This window comes from Sylvia atricapilla, chromosome 3 (genome assembly GCF_009819655.1).
Source record: "Sylvia atricapilla isolate bSylAtr1 chromosome 3, bSylAtr1.pri, whole genome shotgun sequence".
NCBI classification, from domain to species: domain Eukaryota; kingdom Metazoa; phylum Chordata; class Aves; order Passeriformes; family Sylviidae; genus Sylvia; species Sylvia atricapilla.
Window position 1 is genome coordinate 97,177,273 of NC_089142.1, and position 21,963 is coordinate 97,199,235.

The window sequence follows — 21,963 nt, forward strand, 5'->3', positions numbered from 1 at the left end:
CATCTCAGCACCAAGATGGGACACATTAGGGCAATCCCAGAGAATGTCCCCATGTGCTTCAGAACAACCACCAGCCTGGCGAGAGACACTGACATCCCCAGTCATGAAGCTGTGATGCAGCTGGGCATGTGATTTCCCTGGCAAAGGCACACTCTGCATTATCTGACAGACCCTTTAGGGAAATGACTGCACAGATTTAAAAAAAAAAAAAAAAAAAAAAGGCAGAAATATTTTTATGTCCATATGATACAGAGCAAGGCTTTGCTCAGAGAGCCCGTTAACTTGCTCTCAGGTCAGATGCTTCTCATGTGATGCAGCTAGGAAAAAGTATGAAAAGGCATTCTGACTGAAAGCTGCATGGAAGTAGCACTCATGGAAGGAGAGACCAAAACAACTCTTACCCTCTTTAGGCTACAGAAGAGGAACACTGAGCTAAGACAGATTTTTGCCTCATGCTACAAAGGAGGCAGGCAGGATATGCATCCTAAGACAGACAGCTGGGTTTCACATACCCCTGTTCTTGTGCTTCCATGAAGGTTGAAGTACATTAATTTTCTTCCTAAAAGCCCTTGCTAGGTTGCACAAGACCTACACCTCTTTGCATTTGTCCATCAGGGTGTGAGCAAAAACGGAGGATCTAGAGAGAATGCAGAAAGAAGTAAAGAATGTGTTTGTCTCTACATTTTAGTCCAGAGTAGGTACCTGTGAGCCCTTCATGCAGCAGAGCAGCACTTTTGAGATACAAAAAGCTGCAAGTTTAGCTTCTAAAGCAGCTGATAAAGGGTATCTGGGCTTGTAAAACCAGTTCCCATCCCTTCAGCCTGAAGAAGAAAGAGATTAACATCAATTTCTCTATTCTCCTGCACAGATCTATGGCAGGCTCAGCTGGACTGACAGCTGCCAGTGAGGTGGAGAACAGCACAGTTCAGACTGTCAATGCTTTGGCTTTCAAGTTGTAGATTTTTTTAAAAACAGATAAATATTTTTACTCGAATAATATCTCGAATTTGTGTCAGATACTTATGCTCCACGTAAAAGTAAAGGGGAGTAAAATTATTCTCAGTTGTGGAAAACCTGTGTGCAGCCAAAATTATTCCTTTCTCTAATGTTAAACTTAACAAAGCAGCTGAGCATAAAATGTGTGAAGGATCCAATTAATCAGAAAAAATTCCCATTAAAAAATCTCCAGTGAGAAGGAACTCAAGAGCTCAGCACAAAGACCAAAGGTAGAGCCTTTGAGGGAAATCAGTCAGAAAGAGCTAACATATGTTAGAAAGAGCTTCTGATAGTGAAAGCTCTTGGCTAGTGAAGAACACAGCCAAGCACAGTTTATCAGTTTTTCCAGACTGACTTTACCCTGGCAAAGGCCAGCTGGCCATGTTGGGATAGGCAGCTCTCTGGGGCTCTGAAGAATTTTCCATGTAACTTAGTTCTGTGTGCAGCGTTCAAAATAAGAATTATGGGTACAAGGGAGGTGTATCACTTGTCACTGATACTGTGCAGGAAATTCAGGGAAAAGAATGCGATGGCCAACTTAACATTTGGAATCTGCAAAAGATTCCGTTTTGTCCAATGATTTGTAGTGGGGCAGTTCACATATTTGTACCTCATGTCTCCTTCATTATCACCTTACCCTTTGTTCGGTTTGTATACAGAATCATCACGGGTGGCATGGAGGAAAGAGGACTGCGAATCTCCGCTGTGAATACTCCCTGTCTCTGTGCCTGAGGTGCTTCCTGAAATGACAGCAGCAGCAGAGAGAAATTGCTGTGATGAGCAAATGCTACAGAGCTGCCAAAATCTGAATTTCACTTGACTGCTGTTTGATAAAGCAATGGGAACAGAGGCAGAAGGGGGTTGTGTGCTGACTAAAGAGCAGTTTCATCTATCTACTGGATTATCCTGCATACTATCATGATTTTTTAAAAAATTTAAATAAAAACGCTTACAGCCTGAAAAGACAAACTCCCCACATCCATTGCAAGTAGGGGAAAATTGTAATTTTCCTTTTTTCACCCCTCTGATCTATACACTGACCAGGGGTCAGTCAATACCAGCAGAACTACTCTTTGGCCATTTCCTCTGGTTTCTGTTTACTCCTCCACACTTCTCTCTTATTATTTATTATTCCTTTTATTTCCATCAGAATCTGCATGCTTGCAGATTAAATAAATAAATAAATGAATTTTATTTACTCTAGGGGTAAGTTGATAAGCATTTAAGCCAATACTTGAAAGGAGTCTACAAAAAAGATAGAAATGGACTTTTTACAAGCACATTTAGTAACAGGATAAGGGGGGACGGATTCAGACTGTAAGAGAGTAGGTTTCGATCATACATTAGATATTAGGAGCTAGTTCCATACTTGGAGGGTGGTGAGGCACTGGCGCAGGTTGCCCAGAGAAGCTGTGGATGCCCCACCCCTGGAAAGTGTTCAAGGACACGTCGGACGGGACATGGATTAGTGGAAGGCTCCAAGCCGTGCAAGGGGCTGGAACTGGATGACCTCCACAGACCTTTCCAACTCCAGCCGTTCCGGGACTCCGCGTGACCCGAGGCCCGGGCACCGCCCGCCCCCGCCCCACCATGGCGGCGCCGCCGCCTCACAGGCCGCCGCCGGGCACCGGGAGGGCGGGGACAGCCGCCTTCCTATTGGCCGAGCCCCTTCCCGTTCTTCTTTTCTATTGGAGCAGAGTGGCCCGTAGGCGGGAACATGCGCTGAAGGACGGCTGCCGTGGCGAATGGGCGGGCGCGGCCGTCCCTGCCGGCCGGCGCTGGGGCGGGAGCCAATGGGAGCGGCGGGGGGCGCGTGCGGTGCCGGGAGCAGGTAAACAGCGGCGCGGCCGGGGCGCGGGACCGGGATGGGGATGCGCCATCGGGATCGGCATCTTCTGCCGGCGGGTGCTGCGGGCTCTGGATGGGACGGGACGGGCCGGGCCTGGCCAGCCGCCGGCGTTTGCTCGGCGGTCTCGGGGTCGCCGCGCTCCCAGAGCTGCCTGCGTCTCTGTCTGTGTATACACGTACATGTGTATGTTCTTATATAGGTGCATAGTATATATAAACATTTACATGTTTCCATGTGTGTTTGTGTACGTACGCGTGTTAAAATACCTGTATACCTGTTTCTCCTGGGCCCTGGCGGCGTGTCCCGGCTTTCATTTGGAAGCGCCTCCGGCACACCTTCAGAGGCAGCCTGATTTTTTTAAGCGTTCAAAAGGGCAGCTGGGGAGCAAGAACATCTGCACGGGAGCGAGGTCTCCTCTGGCCTCCTGCAAAATCTCTGGCGGGGTGGGGCTTATCGTGGGGTTTTTCCTCTTTTGATGTTTGCTGTCTCTGTCTCCATCCGGGCTGGCCATGCTCTTGGACGCACAGGGAAGCAGTCCCAGCCCTCTGTGTACCTGTGTCCCCTCGGGACGGCTGCGACACAGGAACTCAGCCCCAGCACAGGTGTCCTTGGGTGTCCCCGAAGTGTCACCTCCACCCCCTGCTGGCTCTGATGTCCTCAGCAGTACTGGGACCAGTGCGAGTGGCTGCTCCCGCATGGGAAGTGTGAGCCGGGCTGTGAGGTTTTACTTGTGTGAGTAGTTCTGCAGCGCTGTGGTGCCTTTATGCTGGGACAGGGAGTTGGCTGATACACTATTTGGGCTCAGTGCTGGCAAAATAATCCTTCTGATCCTCTCGGGGAGGGTCCGATTTCAGCTCTGCCAGCAGAATCGCCCTTTGGAGCTACATCTTGTGCCTTTCTTGTGGGACAAGAGAAAGCGGTGCTAGTTCAGCCAGAATGTAAAAAGAAAGCTGCAAATCTTTACAACTTCCCGTAGTATCTTGTGTTTTGTTATTTTTGTGTTCTGGGGCTGAAAGCGAGTGGTATTTGCACACTGAGATGCTGTGTTCTGAGTCCCCTGTCATTTTAGCAGCACGCCTGTTCTGACTTTATTTCCTCCTGATTTTGGCCCCACCACTGCTGATTTCTTAGAAGTTTATTTCCTGCTTTTCATATTTACCAACAGCAGTGGTTGCTGCAGCCAAAACTTAGGAGCACATCAGGCTGTCAGTATCATCCCAAAGTTTTCTCTTGATCTAAATATAGCAAAGAAAATGCCTTTCTCTTCATCTAATTGCCATCAAGGAGAACAATAGGGATAAGAAAGTATCTTAACTCTCAAGTGGATAATTAAGTATTCTGCCAGGCTACAGCAGCTATTCTGTGCTGTGTATTGTAGTGGTATTATTTGTCACGGATGAAATGCAAACCAAAGGATTTAGATTGTTGGCAGCATGAAAATGCTGCAAGAAAAAGGCAAACTGACGCTAGGTGTTAATGTTAGTGACCTGGCCCAGTTTAATCAAAATCCATAAAGCTGGTTTCTCGCAGTTGTTGAGGAAAGAGGTCTCTTGCATGAAGGAAAGAGAATTGGTGACTGCTGTTTCTCTTCAAGATTCCCAAGACTGCTGTAAAGCAGGAGTAATTGTATTCCCACCTCAGCTCCTCTAAGAAGCACTTACACTGGCCTAGTTTTTGTCCCCTTTCATTTTTGCCACACAGTTTTGAGAGTTGGGTCATTTTGCTCTTTAACACTGTACGATTTTTTTGAATGGGACCTGATGGTTTGAGAGGCAGAGAGGAGAACCTTGCATGATATAATTTAGTGCTTCAGTTTGGTAATGGACTGCCATGTTGTTTGATGTACTTGGTAGATCATTCTCTAAAGCTTTCTGTGAATACAAATACAGTTTATATTTATCTCAGTGCTCCATGTTTTCCATTCCTGAGCTGTCCTTCCCTCTTTTTCACCTCAGCCTAGCAAAACAGTCAGTATGCACAGATGTATTTGCTGTCATGAGCATGAATAGGAAAAAAGGCTCCCTTGCTTTCCGTTATGGTGCATGCAGCATCCTTTTGGCAGGCAGAAATCATGTCCACAAGGCCCTTTTCCTTAGTTTAAGTAGTGAAATGAGACCAGAAGACAGTGTGGCGTTGTAACACCCCTGTCTTAGCTGCCTGGTGCTCTGTGGCTCCCTTTTTGTTTGTCAGGCTAATCCCTGACTTTGTGTTCTTTCCCTCTGCTCAAAACGGCGCTGTTGTGCTGGGCACGTGTGTGAGGATGACCAGGCTGGTCCTTCCTCCCCTGAGGACAGATTGCTCAAGCCACAGCTCTCTCTGGCAGCCAGCACAGCCTTGGTGCCAGTTCAAAGTGCACCTCTGATGAATAGATAGTGGCATTAGACAAAATCCCTGCTGGGTCTGTGGTGGGGCAGAGGGCCCCAGTGTACCATTTGTTCAAGGCCCCTGCTTTGGTAAGGGCCACAAAGCCACACTGCCATGGGTTTTGCAGACCTGAGGTGAGGGTGGGCTGCTTGTCTGGCAGCAAGCAGAGGGCTTGCCACCTTAAGGCTCAGTCCTGCTGGAAGGGGGATGTGCTCTGTATTCCTGGTGTGGGCACTGCCACTGGGGCTGCTCCCATAGCCACTCTCAGGCCAGCCCTGCTGGGACCTGTGACAGCAAAGGGAAACTGGTCCCTCACTGTCTTTTCAAAAGCAGGACACAGCTGATGAGCACCTGGTGTTGGCAGCAGAGAGTTGCAGGGTCGTTGATACAACCCCTTTGGATCTGAACTGTCCTCAGTTTAGATCAGTCTAAGGCCGCTGTGACTTCGGTGTCTGCCATAGGAGCTCCTGTAAAGTCTTGGGTTCTTTGGGGTGTGTTTGTGTGAACCCTCACTGGAACCACGGCTCTGTAAACAAGGGACAGTGAAGCTGTGTTCAGGCCTGGATCTGCTTGCTGACCCGAAGTATCATGGCACCTTTGCATGTCTGTATACTTATTGGGAGAGCATAGTAGGAAATGTCCTTAAAATTGGCTGTATTTCCACATGAGTTTATTTCTTCCCATGTAACTGTGAAGGTTAGTAATTGGCACAGTGGGTTTGCTATTGGTTTGACTCCTCCAGTGGGTATAACTAGGGTATTAAAAGTAGGCTAACTGGCTGTCCCTTCAAAGTCCTCTGCAGAATTGCTCTCTTTATGTAGCAAAAGTGATTTCTTAAATAATTGAGAAAAAGTTCTTCAGTATTTTCATTGGGTTGTTGAAACCTAAATATTGGTCCCAAACTGTCAGTGAGTAAAACTTTATTTATGTCCTCCCTGGTCTCTAACACGAGCAGAAGGTTTTGAGACTTATTTAAATTCCATAGGTCATAGATCCTGTGGCATGAATTTATCCTGTTTCTCATCCAGAAGTATGTCATGATTGAATGACTTTATGTATCTGACTTCTTTAAAGACCTGAATCCTATAACTGGGGCACAGTCTGGTGTCCCAGCTGTAAATAGTGAGCCCTCATGTGCTCAGTCAGAGGAGTGTGTAAGCATCCAGAGAGGAGATCTTGGTCTCTGTAAGAAATAAGCGCACAAGTGTTAAGCAGCTCACTCCTAAGAACACGGGATTACCATGAGGCTGACAGGCCTGGTGTGAGGGTTAGCCTTGCTTCTGTTTCCCACAACTGTACTACTTTTATCACCAAAGGGGGAACAGAATTATATGAAAAAGCAAGACAAGTGAGGGGAGGAACAGATGTCTGAAAAATGTTTCACTTGGGTGGATTGAATTGATGTTCTAAAATTTCTTGAAGGTGCAGATGTGTTGAGGAGACTGTGAAAGAAAGGGTGGGTCTCCTCCTCCTCCCTCTTTCCTTCCTCCGAAGTGAATTTCAGTTTCTTTAGTTAGAAGCAAGAATATCTCACAGATCAAAGTATCCACTCTGACGTCAGGGTGTGCTGGTTGGGCTGTGAATGATTCAGATTTAAGTGACTGTCCAAATCACGTGGCTTTTTCAGCTTCCTCTTCTATTTCCTGAGACACGGGAGCTTGGGTAAGGTTCTGTAGAAGAGAGATGTTCTGGTAGATGTAACTGCTTACTGTGCATTAGAGGTATGGCTTTGCTTTGAGTATCAGAAAGTGCTTAATTACTTGCTTTGTTAAGCTGGCTTATTAAATGCTAAAAAGAATTTTCCTATTAATTTCATTTATAACTTCCTGAAATCCCAATTTTAAGGCTGTTCTGCAGTATTCAGGGCAGTGCACCTTCTCCCTCTTGTGTCTAGAAAGAGGAGCTGTTCCTTTCCTTTCTGCACTCTGTCACTGCCTTGCCTGCTTTTCTGCACAGCAGCAGGGGACAAGAGGCCAAGCATTTCTAGTGCCCACATTTATTCTCTGTTTTTGCCAATCCAAGTAGTTTTGCTTTTAATCCCAAGACAACTTAAGGAAAAACCCACAAGTGGCTCCCCTAAGGAGATAGGTCTTTCCCTTGCTGTGCAAACCTCTTCATTGGCAAAGAGAAGCACTGCTAATAAAATTCATCTGGTTAATAAACAGTCATAAGACAGCATGTAGCCCCTGATTAGTGGCTTATGTAAAGCTGAGGCTCCAGGTTACTAAGAAACTTCTGCTCCTTGCTGATGCTTGTAGGTGTTGTGTAAGAGCTGAGCTCTCTGAGCTTTCTGACAGGCAGCCAGTGTGTGAGGTGAGGCTGTGTCTGGCCCCTGCCAAACAAACACTGAGTGCTGAGAAACCTCCTTTGTGGAAGGTAGGGTGTACTGACGGGAGAGGGGAAATAGAGGCAGCAAGTGTGAAAGCTGTGGTAAAGAAAAAGTAAGTTAGTGTTGTATTTTGTTCCTCCAGCAGTCCCAGCGTCTTCAACTGAACAGACTGTCTTGCCTGGGTGGGGGTAGGGTAAATATTCTGTTTGGAGACGGAGCTACATGGTGTGCTGGAGCCTCCCTGCTGAAATCTGCCGAATCCTCTTCAGACTTCCAGTTATTTGCAGTGTGATGTTCACTGTTTTCTTCCCCTCTGCTCTGCTTGTCCCCACAGCCTTGAGTAGTGGCTGGCTGTGCCCTCCTGAGTGCTCCCTTGGGAAGCAGCGATGATCACGTTCATGAACAATTCGGACAGCGAGGAGGAGCCCTGCAATGAGAGAACATCCCTGATGTCTGCAGAGAGCCCTCCAGTGCCCTCCTACCAGGATGGCCTGCAAGCCTCGGAAGCAGGGGAAGCACAGGCACATAGGGTAGGTGTGTGTGTCCCTCCTGGCGAGTGAGGACATGGGGTGTGGTGACAGAAGTAGTCCTGCTACCCCTCAGTCCCTCCCACCAGACTGGATTTAGGATTGGCTTTGGTCAGTGATGTCTCCCTGGTGTCACTCTCAGCCAGCAGCAGCACTGCCTGTTGCCATTTCCCCCACTCTGACTTCTTCCCCATTTTTGTGTCCATATATACTCCTCCCTTTTCCTTCCTTTTTGTAAAGACACAGGCTTTTAATCAGGACCTGATGCACATATGACTGTTGCAGGATATCCTTTTTAGCCTTCTTGTTTTGCCAGATACCCTTTGTCTGCTCTGGTCAGATGTAGCTAATGTTAGAACAGAATCTAGTCCGGCTGCCAGCAAAGCAGCAGGATAAAGCAAGCACAGTGTTGTTGGGAGAGGAGGAACATGTCAAGCTTCTGTCACCTCAGATGACATTTTTTCTATCTTGTTCTGGGCATCTAGTCTTTCATGTTCATGTATCTGTCTATATATTTGCATTTGAAGAGGTTCTTAGATGCTCATGGAATTGGTTTAAAAACTCTGTTGCAACCTGTTTGCAATGGAATTTCATGGAATTTCGAATTGTATTGTTCAGTTGGTACCTTTCTATGAAGACTCAGGTGCTGTGCCGTGGTGGCCTACAGCAGCCTCGTGGGATATGATGGAATCAAGCTTTGAACACAAAGAAAAGAAGCATCTTACACATTTGCTAAAATTTCTTTTCAGAAGAGGCGAGCAGGCAGCAGCCGCGGCCCGAACAATATCACTGGTGGAGAAACCTCTGGCTCGGGTGTGCCAGTGAGAGAAAGCGCCCTGGAAAATGAAGAAGAGGAACTGACTCTGAAATATGGAGCAAAGCATGTAATCATGCTCTTTGTGCCTGTCACCCTTTGTATGATTGTTGTCGTCGCCACCATAAAGTCAGTGCGCTTCTATACGGAGAAAAACGGGCAGCTGTAAGTGGGGTCTGCAAACAGCCTGAGTATGTGGGACCCCCTGCTCCGCACCACACACACGCTCTGTGCGTGCAGAGTGCTTCCTTGGCAGGCTGGGAGAACCTTACACAGGTAAAGGTGGCTGTAGAAACCTACAGAGAGCTTACTAAAGTGTGCTGTGGTCACCTGTGTAAGTTTTTCCCATACCTGCATTAGACTGATGTCATTTAGGGTGCCCTGAGTGAGGCCTGTGAGCAGCATAAAAATGAAACTGCTTCACTCTGCAGCATAAAAGGCCCAGGCTGAACTCCTAGGCTGTTCACTCACTAGCTGGCAGCAATCAGGGAATAGCATGTTCATTTGGATGAGTGTCTCATTTCCTGGTGATATTTCTGGTTCCTAAAGACTCATGGTGTGGATACGTAATTCCATCCAGCTCCTGCTGACGATGCCTGGCTCCTGGGGCTCTAACTGTGCTTCATATATGGGGTGGAGAAAGGGGGACGGTGGTCCCTTGTACTGAATCAAAGGAAACAAAATGGGGGAAGAGGTGTTGGGTGGTGAGAAGGGATAAAAGAGTCCAAGACTCTCCCACCAAGTGTGGAAAGAAAGAGTGTCCCCCATTTCAGGACAGCTCCTGGGAAGTATCCTTGTAATTATCATGGAGAGGTTCCAGAGCATGCAATGAAAATTCATGGCCTGCAGAGCACTTACTAAAATAAAGTCATTTATACTCTAGGTCTTTTTGCTTAGAGCTCTGCTGGCCACAGCTGCTCTCTAAGAATGTGCTTTTGATAGCGGCCACTAATCTTTAGTTGATAATTAACCTGAGCCCAGCCCCTAAAGAGGCTACATCTCATGTTTGCTGTCCTTGGCAGTCCTACCTCCCTTTCTTTCCCACACAGAGAGGTCTGGTTTTATCTGGGACAGATGGCTAGAAGAGCATATCTATACTTGATATGGCTTTTGCTTTATCCTGCAGGATCTACACCCCTTTCAGTGAGGACACCCCATCTGTGGGCCAGCGTCTCTTGAACTCCGTGTTGAACACCATTGTAATGATCAGTGTCATCATTGTAATGACCGTGTTCCTAGTGCTGCTCTATAAATATCGCTGCTACAAGGTAAAGCCTTCGTGCCAGAGCCTTCTCCACCTCTGTGCTGTGAGCCTGGGATCAAATGGGCCTTGCATGGCAGTGAGAAACACAGGCACTGCACTTGCTCATCCTCATCTCGGGCACAGCAGGAATCACACTGTGCAGGAGTCTTTGTCAGTACTGATGGAGCTGTGGCTCTGAATAGGCTTTGCTGTTATTTGGTTGCTAATGGCAGGCCCTTTAAACAAGGTCTGCTACTTTGTGTAAGTCAGGTATGAGTTTTCCCGCATCTGATCCAAGTGTTTTGCCATTTGTACTTACGGACTAAGTTGTACCATTTACTGTGAATGCCTTATATTAAGATATTTCAGACAAGCTTTGTGGGAAATGGTATTATTCCTGCCTGTGGAAGCTCTGGTAGAAGAGCACAAGGCTTGGGAGGGAAAGACACATTAAGGTTCTATGGTACTCAGAGACTTCTTATATGTGGTATTAGCCCAGCATTTGGGTTCTATCCATTCCTGCTTTTTAAATTTGCCCCAAAGACAGAGTTTATTTTACAGCCTTGGGCAAACTCCTCTTCCTTCCTAGCAAACAGAAGGAAAGTGCTCACCTGTATGAGCTAGCAGCCAGTATGGATACCCATGAAAATTCTTAGGCCAGAGACTGAAAAAAAAACCTCAAACAAACTAAAACCCTAAGAGACAGAACACAAAATGGAAGTGGAAGAACTGGGAAGAACTGCCTGTCCCTCCTCCTTCACTGACCATATGGAGGGCAGGGTCTGTGGACACTGGAAGAGGAGTGCAGAAGGAGACTGTTGGGCTGCAGTTCTGTGACCTGTGCAGGGGTAACAGCCCCTACAATCACTGTCTCTTCTTGCCCTTGACAGTTCATCCATGGCTGGCTGATCCTGTCCTCCTTGATGCTGCTTTTCCTCTTTACCTACATATACCTGGGGTAAGTGGGTGCAGGTAACCTGGCACTTCAGGGCTCCTTCACCTCTTTGCTGAGAACTCTCACTTTGAACAAGAAAAGGAATGTCTCCCCTTCTCCAAATGGACATTTAAGTGTTGTTAGAAGAATATAGTTTTTTTTTAAAAAAAGTGGAAAGGCAGATCTTTAACAGTCAATGCTCAATTTTACAAAAATGGCTGGGAAATGGTACTGTGAACATGAAATGAACAGGCTGAATCTTGTACAGAGGCCCTGGATTGGACATTGAGAAGCATGTGGAAAGGCACTTTACCTGCCAAGTTACTTCTCTCTCTTTTTTCTTAGACAACATTGTTTCAAGCTCATTCCTTTTGCTCCCAGCTCCAGTGAAAGGAAACTTTTAACTTGTGGGTGACATTTGTCAAGACATTTTCATTTCTAACTGTGAGCATATTGCACCTGGTGGGATGACACTGACAGGATTTCTTTGCTGTAGACAGTCATGTAGCCACAGGCCTATGCTCATTTAAAACTTGAAATCCTGCCTGCTCAAAGCCTTGGAATTGCTGTTGAGCTGAGGACTAAGGCAGCATGGTGCTGGTCTGTAACACAGCACATCCATCTCATGCAAGAGGAACAGAGCTCAGAGCAGCAAGTAGCCAAAGGGCAGGTTCCCCTTTCATGATGAGAGTTGCTCTATTCTGCTTCCTTCTGGTGTAGTTGGGGGCTCTTTCGTTTAACTACAGCCAGTGGGCTGCATGTCCCTTCCCTTGCTTTCACTGCTTAGCCAAATTTTCTTCTGGTATTCCAGTGAAGTATTGAAGACGTACAACGTGGCCATGGATTATCCCACTCTGTTCATAGTCATCTGGAATTTTGGAGCTGTTGGAATGATTTGCATCCACTGGAAAGGTCCCTTGCAGCTCCAGCAAGCCTATCTCATTATGATCAGTGCTCTAATGGCATTGGTGTTCATTAAATATCTACCTGAGTGGTCAGCATGGGTGATTCTAGGTGCAATCTCCATCTATGGTAAGTCTGGGTTGTGACTCTCAAGGTGTGGCTCCTGGAGAGGTTACTCTGAGGCAATCTCAGAGTATGTCCTTAAAAAAAACCAACTTTATGGTGCTAAAAGCTTTAGGAAGTGCCAGATTGGCAATTAATTTGACTCCCTGCCTTGTCTCATGCTAACTGTTCGTGTAGGTAAGTGTACCTCAACCAGGTCTTTCAAAGTGGATCACCCAGTCAGGGAAGGACTGAACCTCACCTAAATGCATGGCAGGGGTGGTTGGATTTTTATCAGTAGCAGGCCTGACAGTCTTGCAGGTTTTGTTTGTTGTTATCAAGAGATCAGGGATTTTGGTATGAGTTATAGGTTTCAAGAGAACCTGCAGAACAAGAGGGAGGAGATCTGATGGAGGAGGGAGGGTAGGCCAGGAGGTCTGGACAAAAGGCCTTCATTCATGTGAAATACAGAGCCAGGGTATGTAGTGATGGACTGTGGAGTGTGAACGAAGCACCCCCACTCCTCCTCTAATTAAATATCTCAGTGAAATGCTGCCGTCTGCTTTCAAAGAACTCGTGTTATTCTCAAGGGGCTTTTTATAGGATTAGCACAGTGAAAACTCTTATTATTGCATTATGACTTGGAGATGGTATTTTAAGTGAACAACACTTTCAGGGACTAGAACAGCTAGAGTTATGCAAAGTGGTGGAAAGTGCCATTGAGGAAATCATCTGGTTTATATGGATAGATGTAAATTTGACGGGAGAATATCTTCTTAAAGATAAAGAATGTAAAATATGCTTGACAGTTCAAGATGAGATTGGTCCTTTTCTTTCTGCAGATCTGATGGCTGTTCTCTGTCCCAAGGGGCCACTAAGAATGCTGGTAGAAACTGCACAGGAGAGAAATGAACCCATTTTCCCTGCATTAATATATTCCTGTGAGTAAGATTACAATGTTAATGTTTTTAGCCAGATGAAACTCTTATTAAACAATTTCTGTGTCAAAGCAAAGAGCACTGTCCTAGCTACTTCCTTGCCTTAAGAATGGTTCACAATTATGTTCTGGAACATACCATTTGTAGAAGGCCTTATTTATCAGTTACAATGTTGGTATCTCTAATTAGCCAAAGGGAGCCCACACTTAGCTTGTGAAGCTGAATACTCAGAAACAGATTTATCCTTTTATGAATATAGTGCACAATATGCCTCTTTTTTTCTGCACACAAAACCCTGTGTGAAGAGGGCAGCAGTGTTTGCCAGGTTCTGTGATGAGGTGATGCTCACTCAATACATTTCTTCATTGTATATGTTTTACAGACACACTTCAAACATGTGATGAGGCTCCATGCTTCCTGCAGCCCCCCCTTGCCCTCTGTACTGTACAGATGGCAGTGCTCAGAATATATTTGCTTTATTGTTCATTGTTTGGCTCCTCACTTTGGTTTTCATTGAAGTGCTGCCCTGCAAACAGAATCACTCATCTCTTCCCTAGCTTTCTTGGGCTGTTTAACTCCACAGTGTTTGGTGCCCTTGTCCAAAGGTATCCATGTGTTAAAGATAAGATTGTTGGAAGGCAGGAGACTCAACACTCATGGGACCTGAACTCAAGTGCTTCATGGACCTCAGTGACTTCTTCATTACATCACCTGGAAGATGAAGGGTTATTCCCAAATGTTTGGTGCTAAGCTGAGGATGCCTACAACCTGAGTGATTTTCTTTTTTTCTTCAAGCATTTAATGTTACATAAATGCTTTTGTGTGTTCCAAGCAGTCTCAGTTCACCCCAGCTGCCTTTCCTTTTACAGGAGATTCTGTTACACTGAGACAATCTAGATTAAGTCTCTCACATGCTTTAGTTAACAAACAAGAGTTTCCATAAAGGAGAAAGCAGTTCAGCAAATAATAAATACTGAACAAAAAGTTCTTGTGCAGAATGTCAGTGTTTCCATCTCAAGACCACATTGTGTGGCTCCCTCTAGATGCAAAAACATCACCATGGCTGAGCTCATTGTGGAAAAGCAAGCACTGTGTTTGCCTTGGCCTATTTTGTTTAGCTTAGCTTCTGTAAAATCAGGGAGACTGATGCACGCTTAAACAACAGGCCAATTTGAGTTCCCTTCCGCTGATTTCAAAATGGTTTGTATTCCTTTTTAATGTGGGGATCCCAAGAATAAACCCCCAAACATCAGTTGCTATTGGAACAAAACCAGAAATACGTAATATTTTGACAGGAAGAAACCACAACAGGCAGAGAGAAAACTTGCATTCTGACAACTCCTGTGATCCCTCACTTGTGTTGCTGTACGTTTAGCAGAACATGAGTAAGCTGTCTTAGTTAACCTCTGGTTACCTTTTGTACTACCATCATTCCCTGGGAAACTGTTTTTTTTAAAGAGAAGATCCACAAATCAGGAAGAAGACAAAAGAGCTGAGGACCCTAGTTCTGGAATTTTCCTTTCTTTAATCCACAGAGAAGATTATATTGACTCCTAGCTACTTGTGCTCTGGGACTTTCTTAAAAAATGAATGGATGCATTGCCTTGGGTTTCTCCCAGCTTGCTGTCTCGGTGCCTAGGGAAACCAACTGAGTATTTTAGAAGCATTTACAGGGGCAAGGGTTTATATTTTTAGGGACAGCTAAATACTTATTTCCTCTGAGCTATAGTGGGCAATGTTTTATGCTGGCAATTACTTTCTTTCTACCAGCTGCTATGATGTGGACAGTCGGAATGGCAAAGCCAGACACAGCAGCAAGAGGACCAGGTCAGCAGACATGGGATGCAGGTTTGTTTGCATGTCCCTCTCCCATACAGAGCACTGTCCTACAGAAATAATGAATATGTTTGAGACTGAATGTAAAGATAAGCTCCCAAATCCTGATGGATGAATTTTTTTCAGTGTTGTTACCTGCAGAACTCAGTGATGTTCATAAGCCTGCTGTTAGGACTGGCAGCAAAGATGAACAGACACTGTAGGAAGCTCCAGTATTCAAGCCACTTTTATTTAAAAAAAACCCCAAACAAACAACAAATCAAACTGAAGTGTTGTTCAACTCACATCTTTGGTGTACTGAAGTCAAAGCCGAAAGTGGGCCAGTGGGGGGTTATATTTTTCCCTACTGGGGATGGTAAATTACAACATAGGCTCCTAAATGTTATACTGATGAGCTGGTGAACTTCGGTGTTGCATTCAGACAGTGCCATGGAGCACCTCTCTGTAAGTGCAATATGGCTCACCTTGCCAAAGAAAATAACCTCTTTACCCTTGGGTAAGGCCTTGTGTTAGCCACCAGTAGCTTTTGTGATTCAAGTTTACATTGTAGCTGGTTCTGCAGTAATTTAGGTGCCTTTGCTTTTATCTTCTTGAGATGCAAATTAAACTGCTGTTTTAAGGTGATTGAATAAAATCTTACTTGTGGTTTTGGGAGGATTTCCCGTCTAGTTGTGTTGCACTTCAGTACCTTTGAATGTTAAAGTAATAAACGTGTGCAAATGTTTGATAACTGAACATGCTTATTTAGGGATAAGCAGCTGACATAGCAAGGAATGGCAGGGACACAATCCTGCTGTGAAATGGGGCACAGAGCAGGCACAGGCTACATGCTGAGGGGTACAGGATGCTCTGTGGAAGCCCTGTGTCCCAGATCACAGTCTGCTTGCACCTGTAGCAGCAGCAACCTGTCAAACTGACATGGACTGAAGAGTTTGTAGGAGCTTCTGAAAAAGAGGAACTGTCAGATAGTCATATATCACAGACTGGCTGCTTCCAAAAGTACTGCCAAAGGCTCTGTCAAATGTGCTTTAACAGAGGGGAGTAAAAAGTTAATTCTGTGAACAATGAAATGTGTCTGCTTTCTACATGTGAGCAGTCAGCCCTAATGTCAGTGTGACTCAGGACTTCCCCCATAAATGGCAGTCCTCTTAGTCATCTATTTTTGTTATACGACTGGTTAGGGAATACCTGAGCACTTCCAACCCCAAGGTGTAACACTGTGGGAACGCATATTAACTTCAGTGGGTTTTCCTTGTCCTTCTGGCCTGTGCAGAGCAATGTTAGGTGTGTGTACATGCTCACTTGTTAAAGCCATTGAGCTCCTGGGTGGCTGCCAGAGAAGCTGTGAACATGCACCCTTCCAGCTGTCCCTCACAACAACACACGTGTTTCCCTCAAAGCCACAAAATGTCTCTGCTCCAGCTGGTCCTGATGGTCACACCTCCAAGAGGCAAAGGGCTCACCCACTGCAGGGCAGCTTCACAGGAGTGTGGATTTCATGGGCTAAAACATGTTATAAATGTAGCTGTCTCTTGTGTTTCTTTTTTTTGTTTTGTTTTTTTTTTTTTTTTTTGTTTTGTAATCCACTCTTGGCCTGTTTTTGTGGAACCAAGCTGAGGATGGGAGAGAGCACCTCAGGAGCCCTTCACATGTGGAGTCTCAGATGTCAGAGACCAGGAGTCCTGTTCCAACCCGCCCCGTCACTTTAGAGGAGCTCGAGGAGGAGGAAAGTAAGGGAAGCTTTATGTTTTGTTTTCAGTGTAGGCAGAGCCTGACATTTTTACTCTTTGTGGTTAACACTCTGATACGTAGTTTGGTCTAATCACAGTTAATTTGGATAGCTGTGCTCTCTGAGCAATGAAGATCTTGAGTCTGACTGTGTATTATCTCTTGCTGCTGCGGAATCTGTTCTGAGATTGTGGTTCCAGTGACATCTGTTGGCTATGTGTACAATTTTAAACGATTCCTTCTTCCCCTTGACTCCTGTCCTTCTCTGTCCCTGTGTGTCCTCAGCTGCTCATTTGTAAAGCAGCCCAGGGAAGCACCTCAGAGAATGAGGGAGAACAAAAGGATTAGTGGGAAGAGGGGCTGGAAGTCTCAGCCTACTTGGGAATGTGTGGGTCCAGGTTGGTAGCCAGGACTAGGATCCTTCACTTGCTACCCAGGAAACAGGAGTTGGTCCAGGAGGAAGCAAAACAGGAGGCTCAGAATTAACAGTTGTTTTCTTTTCCCACTTTTTTTAGGGGGTGTGAAGCTGGGCCTTGGAGACTTCATATTTTACAGCGTGCTTGTTGGGAAAGCAGCTGCCACAGCAAGTGGAGACTGGAATACCACATTGGCCTGCTTTGTAGCCATTCTTATAGTAAGTGAGCACCTTTTAAAAGCTCTGCCAAACTCTGTTCAGCACAGAAGCATTGCCAGAAGTAGCAGCAGCTGAGCACTGCTAAATCAGTCCAGGTAACATGCTAGATATTTAGGAATACTCTGTCTCTAGGCTTTAAACAGCCACCTCAGCAGAATGATCCAGACTAATCTGAGCAGAGCCAAGCATGGATATGGTGGGGGTGAAACAGCCCCAGGGAACTGCTGGTGTGTTTGCTTCAGCCACAAGGGTCAATATTAGGAACTCCTCACTGATTAGCAAGTGTAGTTGAAAAGGTTAACTCTGTTATGCTAAGGGGAGCTGATAGATAAGAGGGTAAAGACCTATCTTACTCTACTATTTGAACTGGAAAAAACGAGAAGGGAGACTTAGATCCATGGAAATTATCAGTAAGAGCAAATGAATAACATACTGTAGCTGCTGAAGAGTTGTTCCTGCCAGGTCTAATGAAGACATACTGTTAAGCTTCCACCTGAGTGGAAAATACTATGCACTTGCTGTTTACCTCAACGTCCTCATGGAAATTAACCAGAAAGACAACAGCAGGATTTATAGAATGTAAAAGAAAATCAATTACTGTGTCCTTCTTGGGCTTCTGTGTTCTTACTTAGATCCCAAGGACAGTGCAAGTGACTGTCAAGTGCGCATCAAAAAGCGTGCAAACTAGAAATGAGCTGCCTTCTCTGCAGTCAGTTCAGTGTAGCTCTGATGCCACAGGTCAGAGAAACCCATAGCATCACCAAGCTCCAGATGCTGCAGTCCAGCATGGGGTCCCATTGCTGGGGGAAATACTCTTGGTCATCCATCTTGTGAGGCCAAATGCCCCATTCTTTGTCCTTTTTGGTGCTGTTAAAGCTTGTTCTGTCTCTTTTTGGAGTTTCATGATCTCGCTGCTATGTGGCTTTCTGGTTCCCAAAAATGTCCCTTCAGTTTCCCAGCAATAAGCACATCTTAAAAGGGAGATGAGATTTAAAGAGCAGGTGTAGGCTCTGAGAGAGTAAGAACAGAACTACAGGCTCAGGTGGACTGTGAACAAATTTGCAGTCTAGAAACACTATTAAAAAAAAATTTAAAAATCCTATCTGTGATCTTTAGTTGGTCAACATTTTTAAAGCCCAGTGTCTTTGAAGCTTTGTCATCATGGGGGAATTATAAAGGGCTCTGATGAGAGAAGGAATTAATATCTAAAGGCACTTAACCATAGTATTTACCCAGAATATACAACAGCTTCCTCCCCTGCTACAAAAAGAAGATCCATATAAAACCAGAACTTACCCACTGTACTAAGTAATCCACCCAAAAGAACAGCAGTGGATATTTGATTGTTTTTTTTCCTCCTTTTTTTCCCCATATTCTTTTTTTTTTTTTCTCTAAGGGACCTTGTAAACTGGGAATGAGTTATAACTGCATCCTGTTGTGTATTAGAGACCTTCACCAGGATTTAAGGGCTTTTGTCTGCTGGATCAGTACTTTATTCATAATGGCATCGAACAAGGAGTAAAATAATGTGTAAAGAAATTAACCTCCTTGGGTCAGCTGTACCTGTGCATTTGGTGTTTACACCACTTTCTCAGTGGTTTATACCACTGTCTCTGTGCTCAAGACTGCTGAGGAAAAACCTGGCCAACTTGTGTAAGAAATGAAGCTGTGAGCAAATGTACATCATGTGCTGGTAGCTCCAGCTGGCTCCGGAGCTCTACAGTGCATATAGATAATTATCTATCTATATATCTATATATAATTATCTATGTTGACTTGTTGGTGACAGATGTATTTCTGGCTCTCTTACTATTATTTCTTTGTGTTTTTTATTCTCTTCTCTCTGACAGGGTTTATGCCTAACACTTTTACTGCTGGCTGTTTTTAAGAAAGCACTGCCTGCTCTTCCCATCTCCATCACCTTTGGCTTGATCTTCTACTTCTCAACAGACAATCTAGTGCGACCGTTCATGGACACCCTGGCCTCCCACCAGCTGTATATTTAGAGGAAGTGGGAGTTAGAGGATTCTTTTTCAAGCTTTGCGGTGAAGTATGGTACAATGTTTGGAATAGGTCTTAAAGATTTTACACTTAGTGCCATATATTTGTAAGGAGAACACTAATTCCGTGACATGCTGTGTACTAAAAATCTACTAGTTATGTGTCGAACTGAGATTTTACACAGGGCTCCTGGTGAAAAGCCTGGCTCCTTGCTGATGTCAGAGTGTTACTTTTATTTTATTTGATGTGCACAGTGGCTGTTGTGAGCACAGAAACCTGTATGTGGCATGGAACACTGGAGAGGTGAGGGGTCTGATCTTCCAGGAGCTAAGTAAGGAGTTTCAGCCCTGGAACTGCAGTTAACTTTAAGCATACTCTAGAATTTCTAAGTCTTCATACATTTGAAGTGTTGTGCAAACGTGAGGTGCAAGTGATTGGGGAAGCACAGCCGGCAGCATGCACAGAGCAGTGTGTGAGCATTAGAGAAGTGAGGCTGAGCTTCCTACATTGGCTGCTGTGCACACAGCATCTGTTGAAACTGCCCCAAAGGCCTGTTTATTCTGACCTTAGTTAGACATAGTGAGCCACGAGGGATTGAGACAGGATGCCAGTGGTGGGATGTCTGAACACCAGGCTCGTGGCTCTGAGCACATCCACCAGTGCAGCAAGCAGCTGATGAAGGCAGGGCTGCCCCTTCCAGCACATCAGGTCCTCAGCGTGCGAAAACAGATACTGCTCTCTCCTCCCAACGTTTTATTTTTTAGGAAATATTTTTTCTGGGTCAATACTACAATCCTGAAATGACCCTAAGGTGGAAATGATAGAACAACTCTAGTAAATCAGACCTGTAACTTACAGTGTGTGTTTCTGGTCTCATTTCTGTGCATTGTTGTAACTACTCCAAAGGAGAATTTACCTCCCCTTTATTAAGAGGTCCTCTCTTACACTGACTGAGACTTGGTTTACCTAGGTTTTTGTACTGTTTAAAGATTATTTTTTTAATTACAAATTTTAAAATAGCTATTTAGTGTCAAAGGGACTCTTTTGGAAATATCCAGTCATAGTTTGTATCAAAATATTGAGGTGCAAACTTTAATCTGTAGTTACATTACTTTTAGGAATAGCTAAATACACCCTCAAGTGAGTTCATTAAGAAAATCACAGTGCTTGATGTCAGTAAAAATACATAGGACAGACTGAACCTTTATGTTTTTTCCACCGTTGAAAATAATTTTATTTCTACTCTTTGAGTTCAGTTTTTCAGTAGTTGCCAAAGTTCTGAGATTTTTCTTTTTACTTGTGTCTGTTACTCAAACAAGCTCAGTTTTCTTTGACAACTGATCAGTAAATGTAACATTATGTGAGATTTCATGAATAATGCAATGTCTTGAGAGATACAGAATTTAACTTCTGGAAATACTTTTTAGCTAAGGCTTTGAATCATACATTTTTATGTAGTGCTTTTTCCAGTAGACCTGTTCAAGCTCATTTGCTTTGATATTTAACGAAGACATCACACAGGTGATTCAGACTAATTTTTAAAAAGTGCATAAGGGTTTTTACAGGCAGTATGTGTATGTGTGTGTGTGTCTCAGTCTGGACAAGTCAGTAACTCTTGCTCTTTGTTAGTTTTCCGTCCTCATTTCTCACATTTGCAATGTTTGGACTTGACAACTGCAGACAGAGTTAACTATTACTAAAAGGTATTTCCTTTGGAAATGTAAATCAGTAGAGCTTTGTTTGCTGATTTTTAACCTTTATGTGAGAGTTGCTTTTTCTAATTTGTTTGTGTTTGTTCTTTTTAACAAAACCAGTTATGAGGCCAAATTGGACTAGAATCACTGGGAAACATGATTTTACTTTTTGCATTGCATGATGTAGAGAGGATGTGGATTATTTGTATATACTGAAAGAAAAATCCTGCTTGGCTTATCAAGGTTGTAGCATATTGTTAGAACTATTTCTATGAAAGCAGAGTTGATACTTAAAGGAAACTGGGAGGGGAACCTTCACATATTGAAGGAGCACTTGTTTTCTGCAGTTTCCTGCTTGCCAAAGACTGGTCTTCTACTGACCAATTCTGCAAAACTTATATGACTTGTAATTTAAAAGGTAACTGAGCAAGAGATTCTGGCAATGCAACAGAATGTATTATCCTAGTGAGTGATAGGAGTATATAATGGATATACTGGAGTAGTTATAATTGTGTAAAAGTTCGTATGTATTTACTACAAATATATATTTGTGTTTGTGTGTGCATATACAGACAGACACGCAAATTTTAAAATTACGTGGAGTGATTTCTCATCTCTTTGGATGTTTCCACCTGTGCATAAAGTGAAGTTTTGTTTGTGATGTTAACATTGTGCAGCATGGCCTAAGATGTGAAATGCAGGGGGCAGGATTTACCCTACTCATAGGTGTCTGCTACATGAGATACTGACTCAGTGACCGGGCAGCTTGAATCAGCAAAGCATTTGTCCGCCTAATGTGTTCATTCACTGTGTCCACTTGCTGCATGCTCTGAAGAAATCCTGCTGTTCCCCCTGATGTGCCTCCTTGGAACAGCACAGCTGCCAGGTACAGTGGGGTGACACCTTTCTTGATGCTGGTGTCACTCAATATTTGAAGTCCTATAGGAGGTGCCATGTGTTGGCATTTTCCTGTCAAATCCTGGTCACACTCACCCCTCCTCTCCAGTCCAAAGTGAGTGTTTCCTTGTATCTGGTCTCAAATGTAGCTTGGGTATACATCAGTCTTCAAGA

The 21,963-nt window shown here is 44.5% G+C and overlaps 1 protein-coding gene across 1 annotated transcript; it reads left to right on the forward strand.

Moving 5' to 3' along the window:
• Positions 1-2,757: 2,757 nt before the first annotated feature.
• PSEN2 (presenilin 2) lies at positions 2,758-21,488 on the forward strand. Its single transcript, XM_066316300.1, has 11 exons — positions 2,758-2,827; positions 7,873-8,068; positions 8,815-9,044; positions 10,006-10,147; positions 11,013-11,080; positions 11,868-12,088; positions 12,904-13,002; positions 14,770-14,847; positions 16,449-16,565; positions 17,079-17,197; positions 19,048-21,488. Exons 2-11 carry the CDS (start codon positions 7,925-7,927, stop codon positions 19,201-19,203), a joined length of 1,374 nt encoding a protein of 457 aa, XP_066172397.1. The 5' UTR covers positions 2,758-2,827; positions 7,873-7,924; the 3' UTR covers positions 19,204-21,488.
• The last annotated feature ends 475 nt before the right edge of the window (positions 21,489-21,963 follow it).

Excerpts from the sequence above, each read along its gene's own strand:
- PSEN2 (XM_066316300.1), top strand. The coding sequence starts at position 7,925 with ATGATCACGTTCATGAACAATTCGGACAGCGAGGAGGAGCCCTGCAAT. Across the intron at positions 11,081-11,867 it reads TTTACCTACATATACCTGGG|TGAAGTATTGAAGACGTACA; the intron begins GTAAGTGGGTGC and ends CTGGTATTCCAG. Across the intron at positions 13,003-14,769 it reads CCCTGCATTAATATATTCCT|CTGCTATGATGTGGACAGTC; the intron begins GTGAGTAAGATT and ends TCTTTCTACCAG.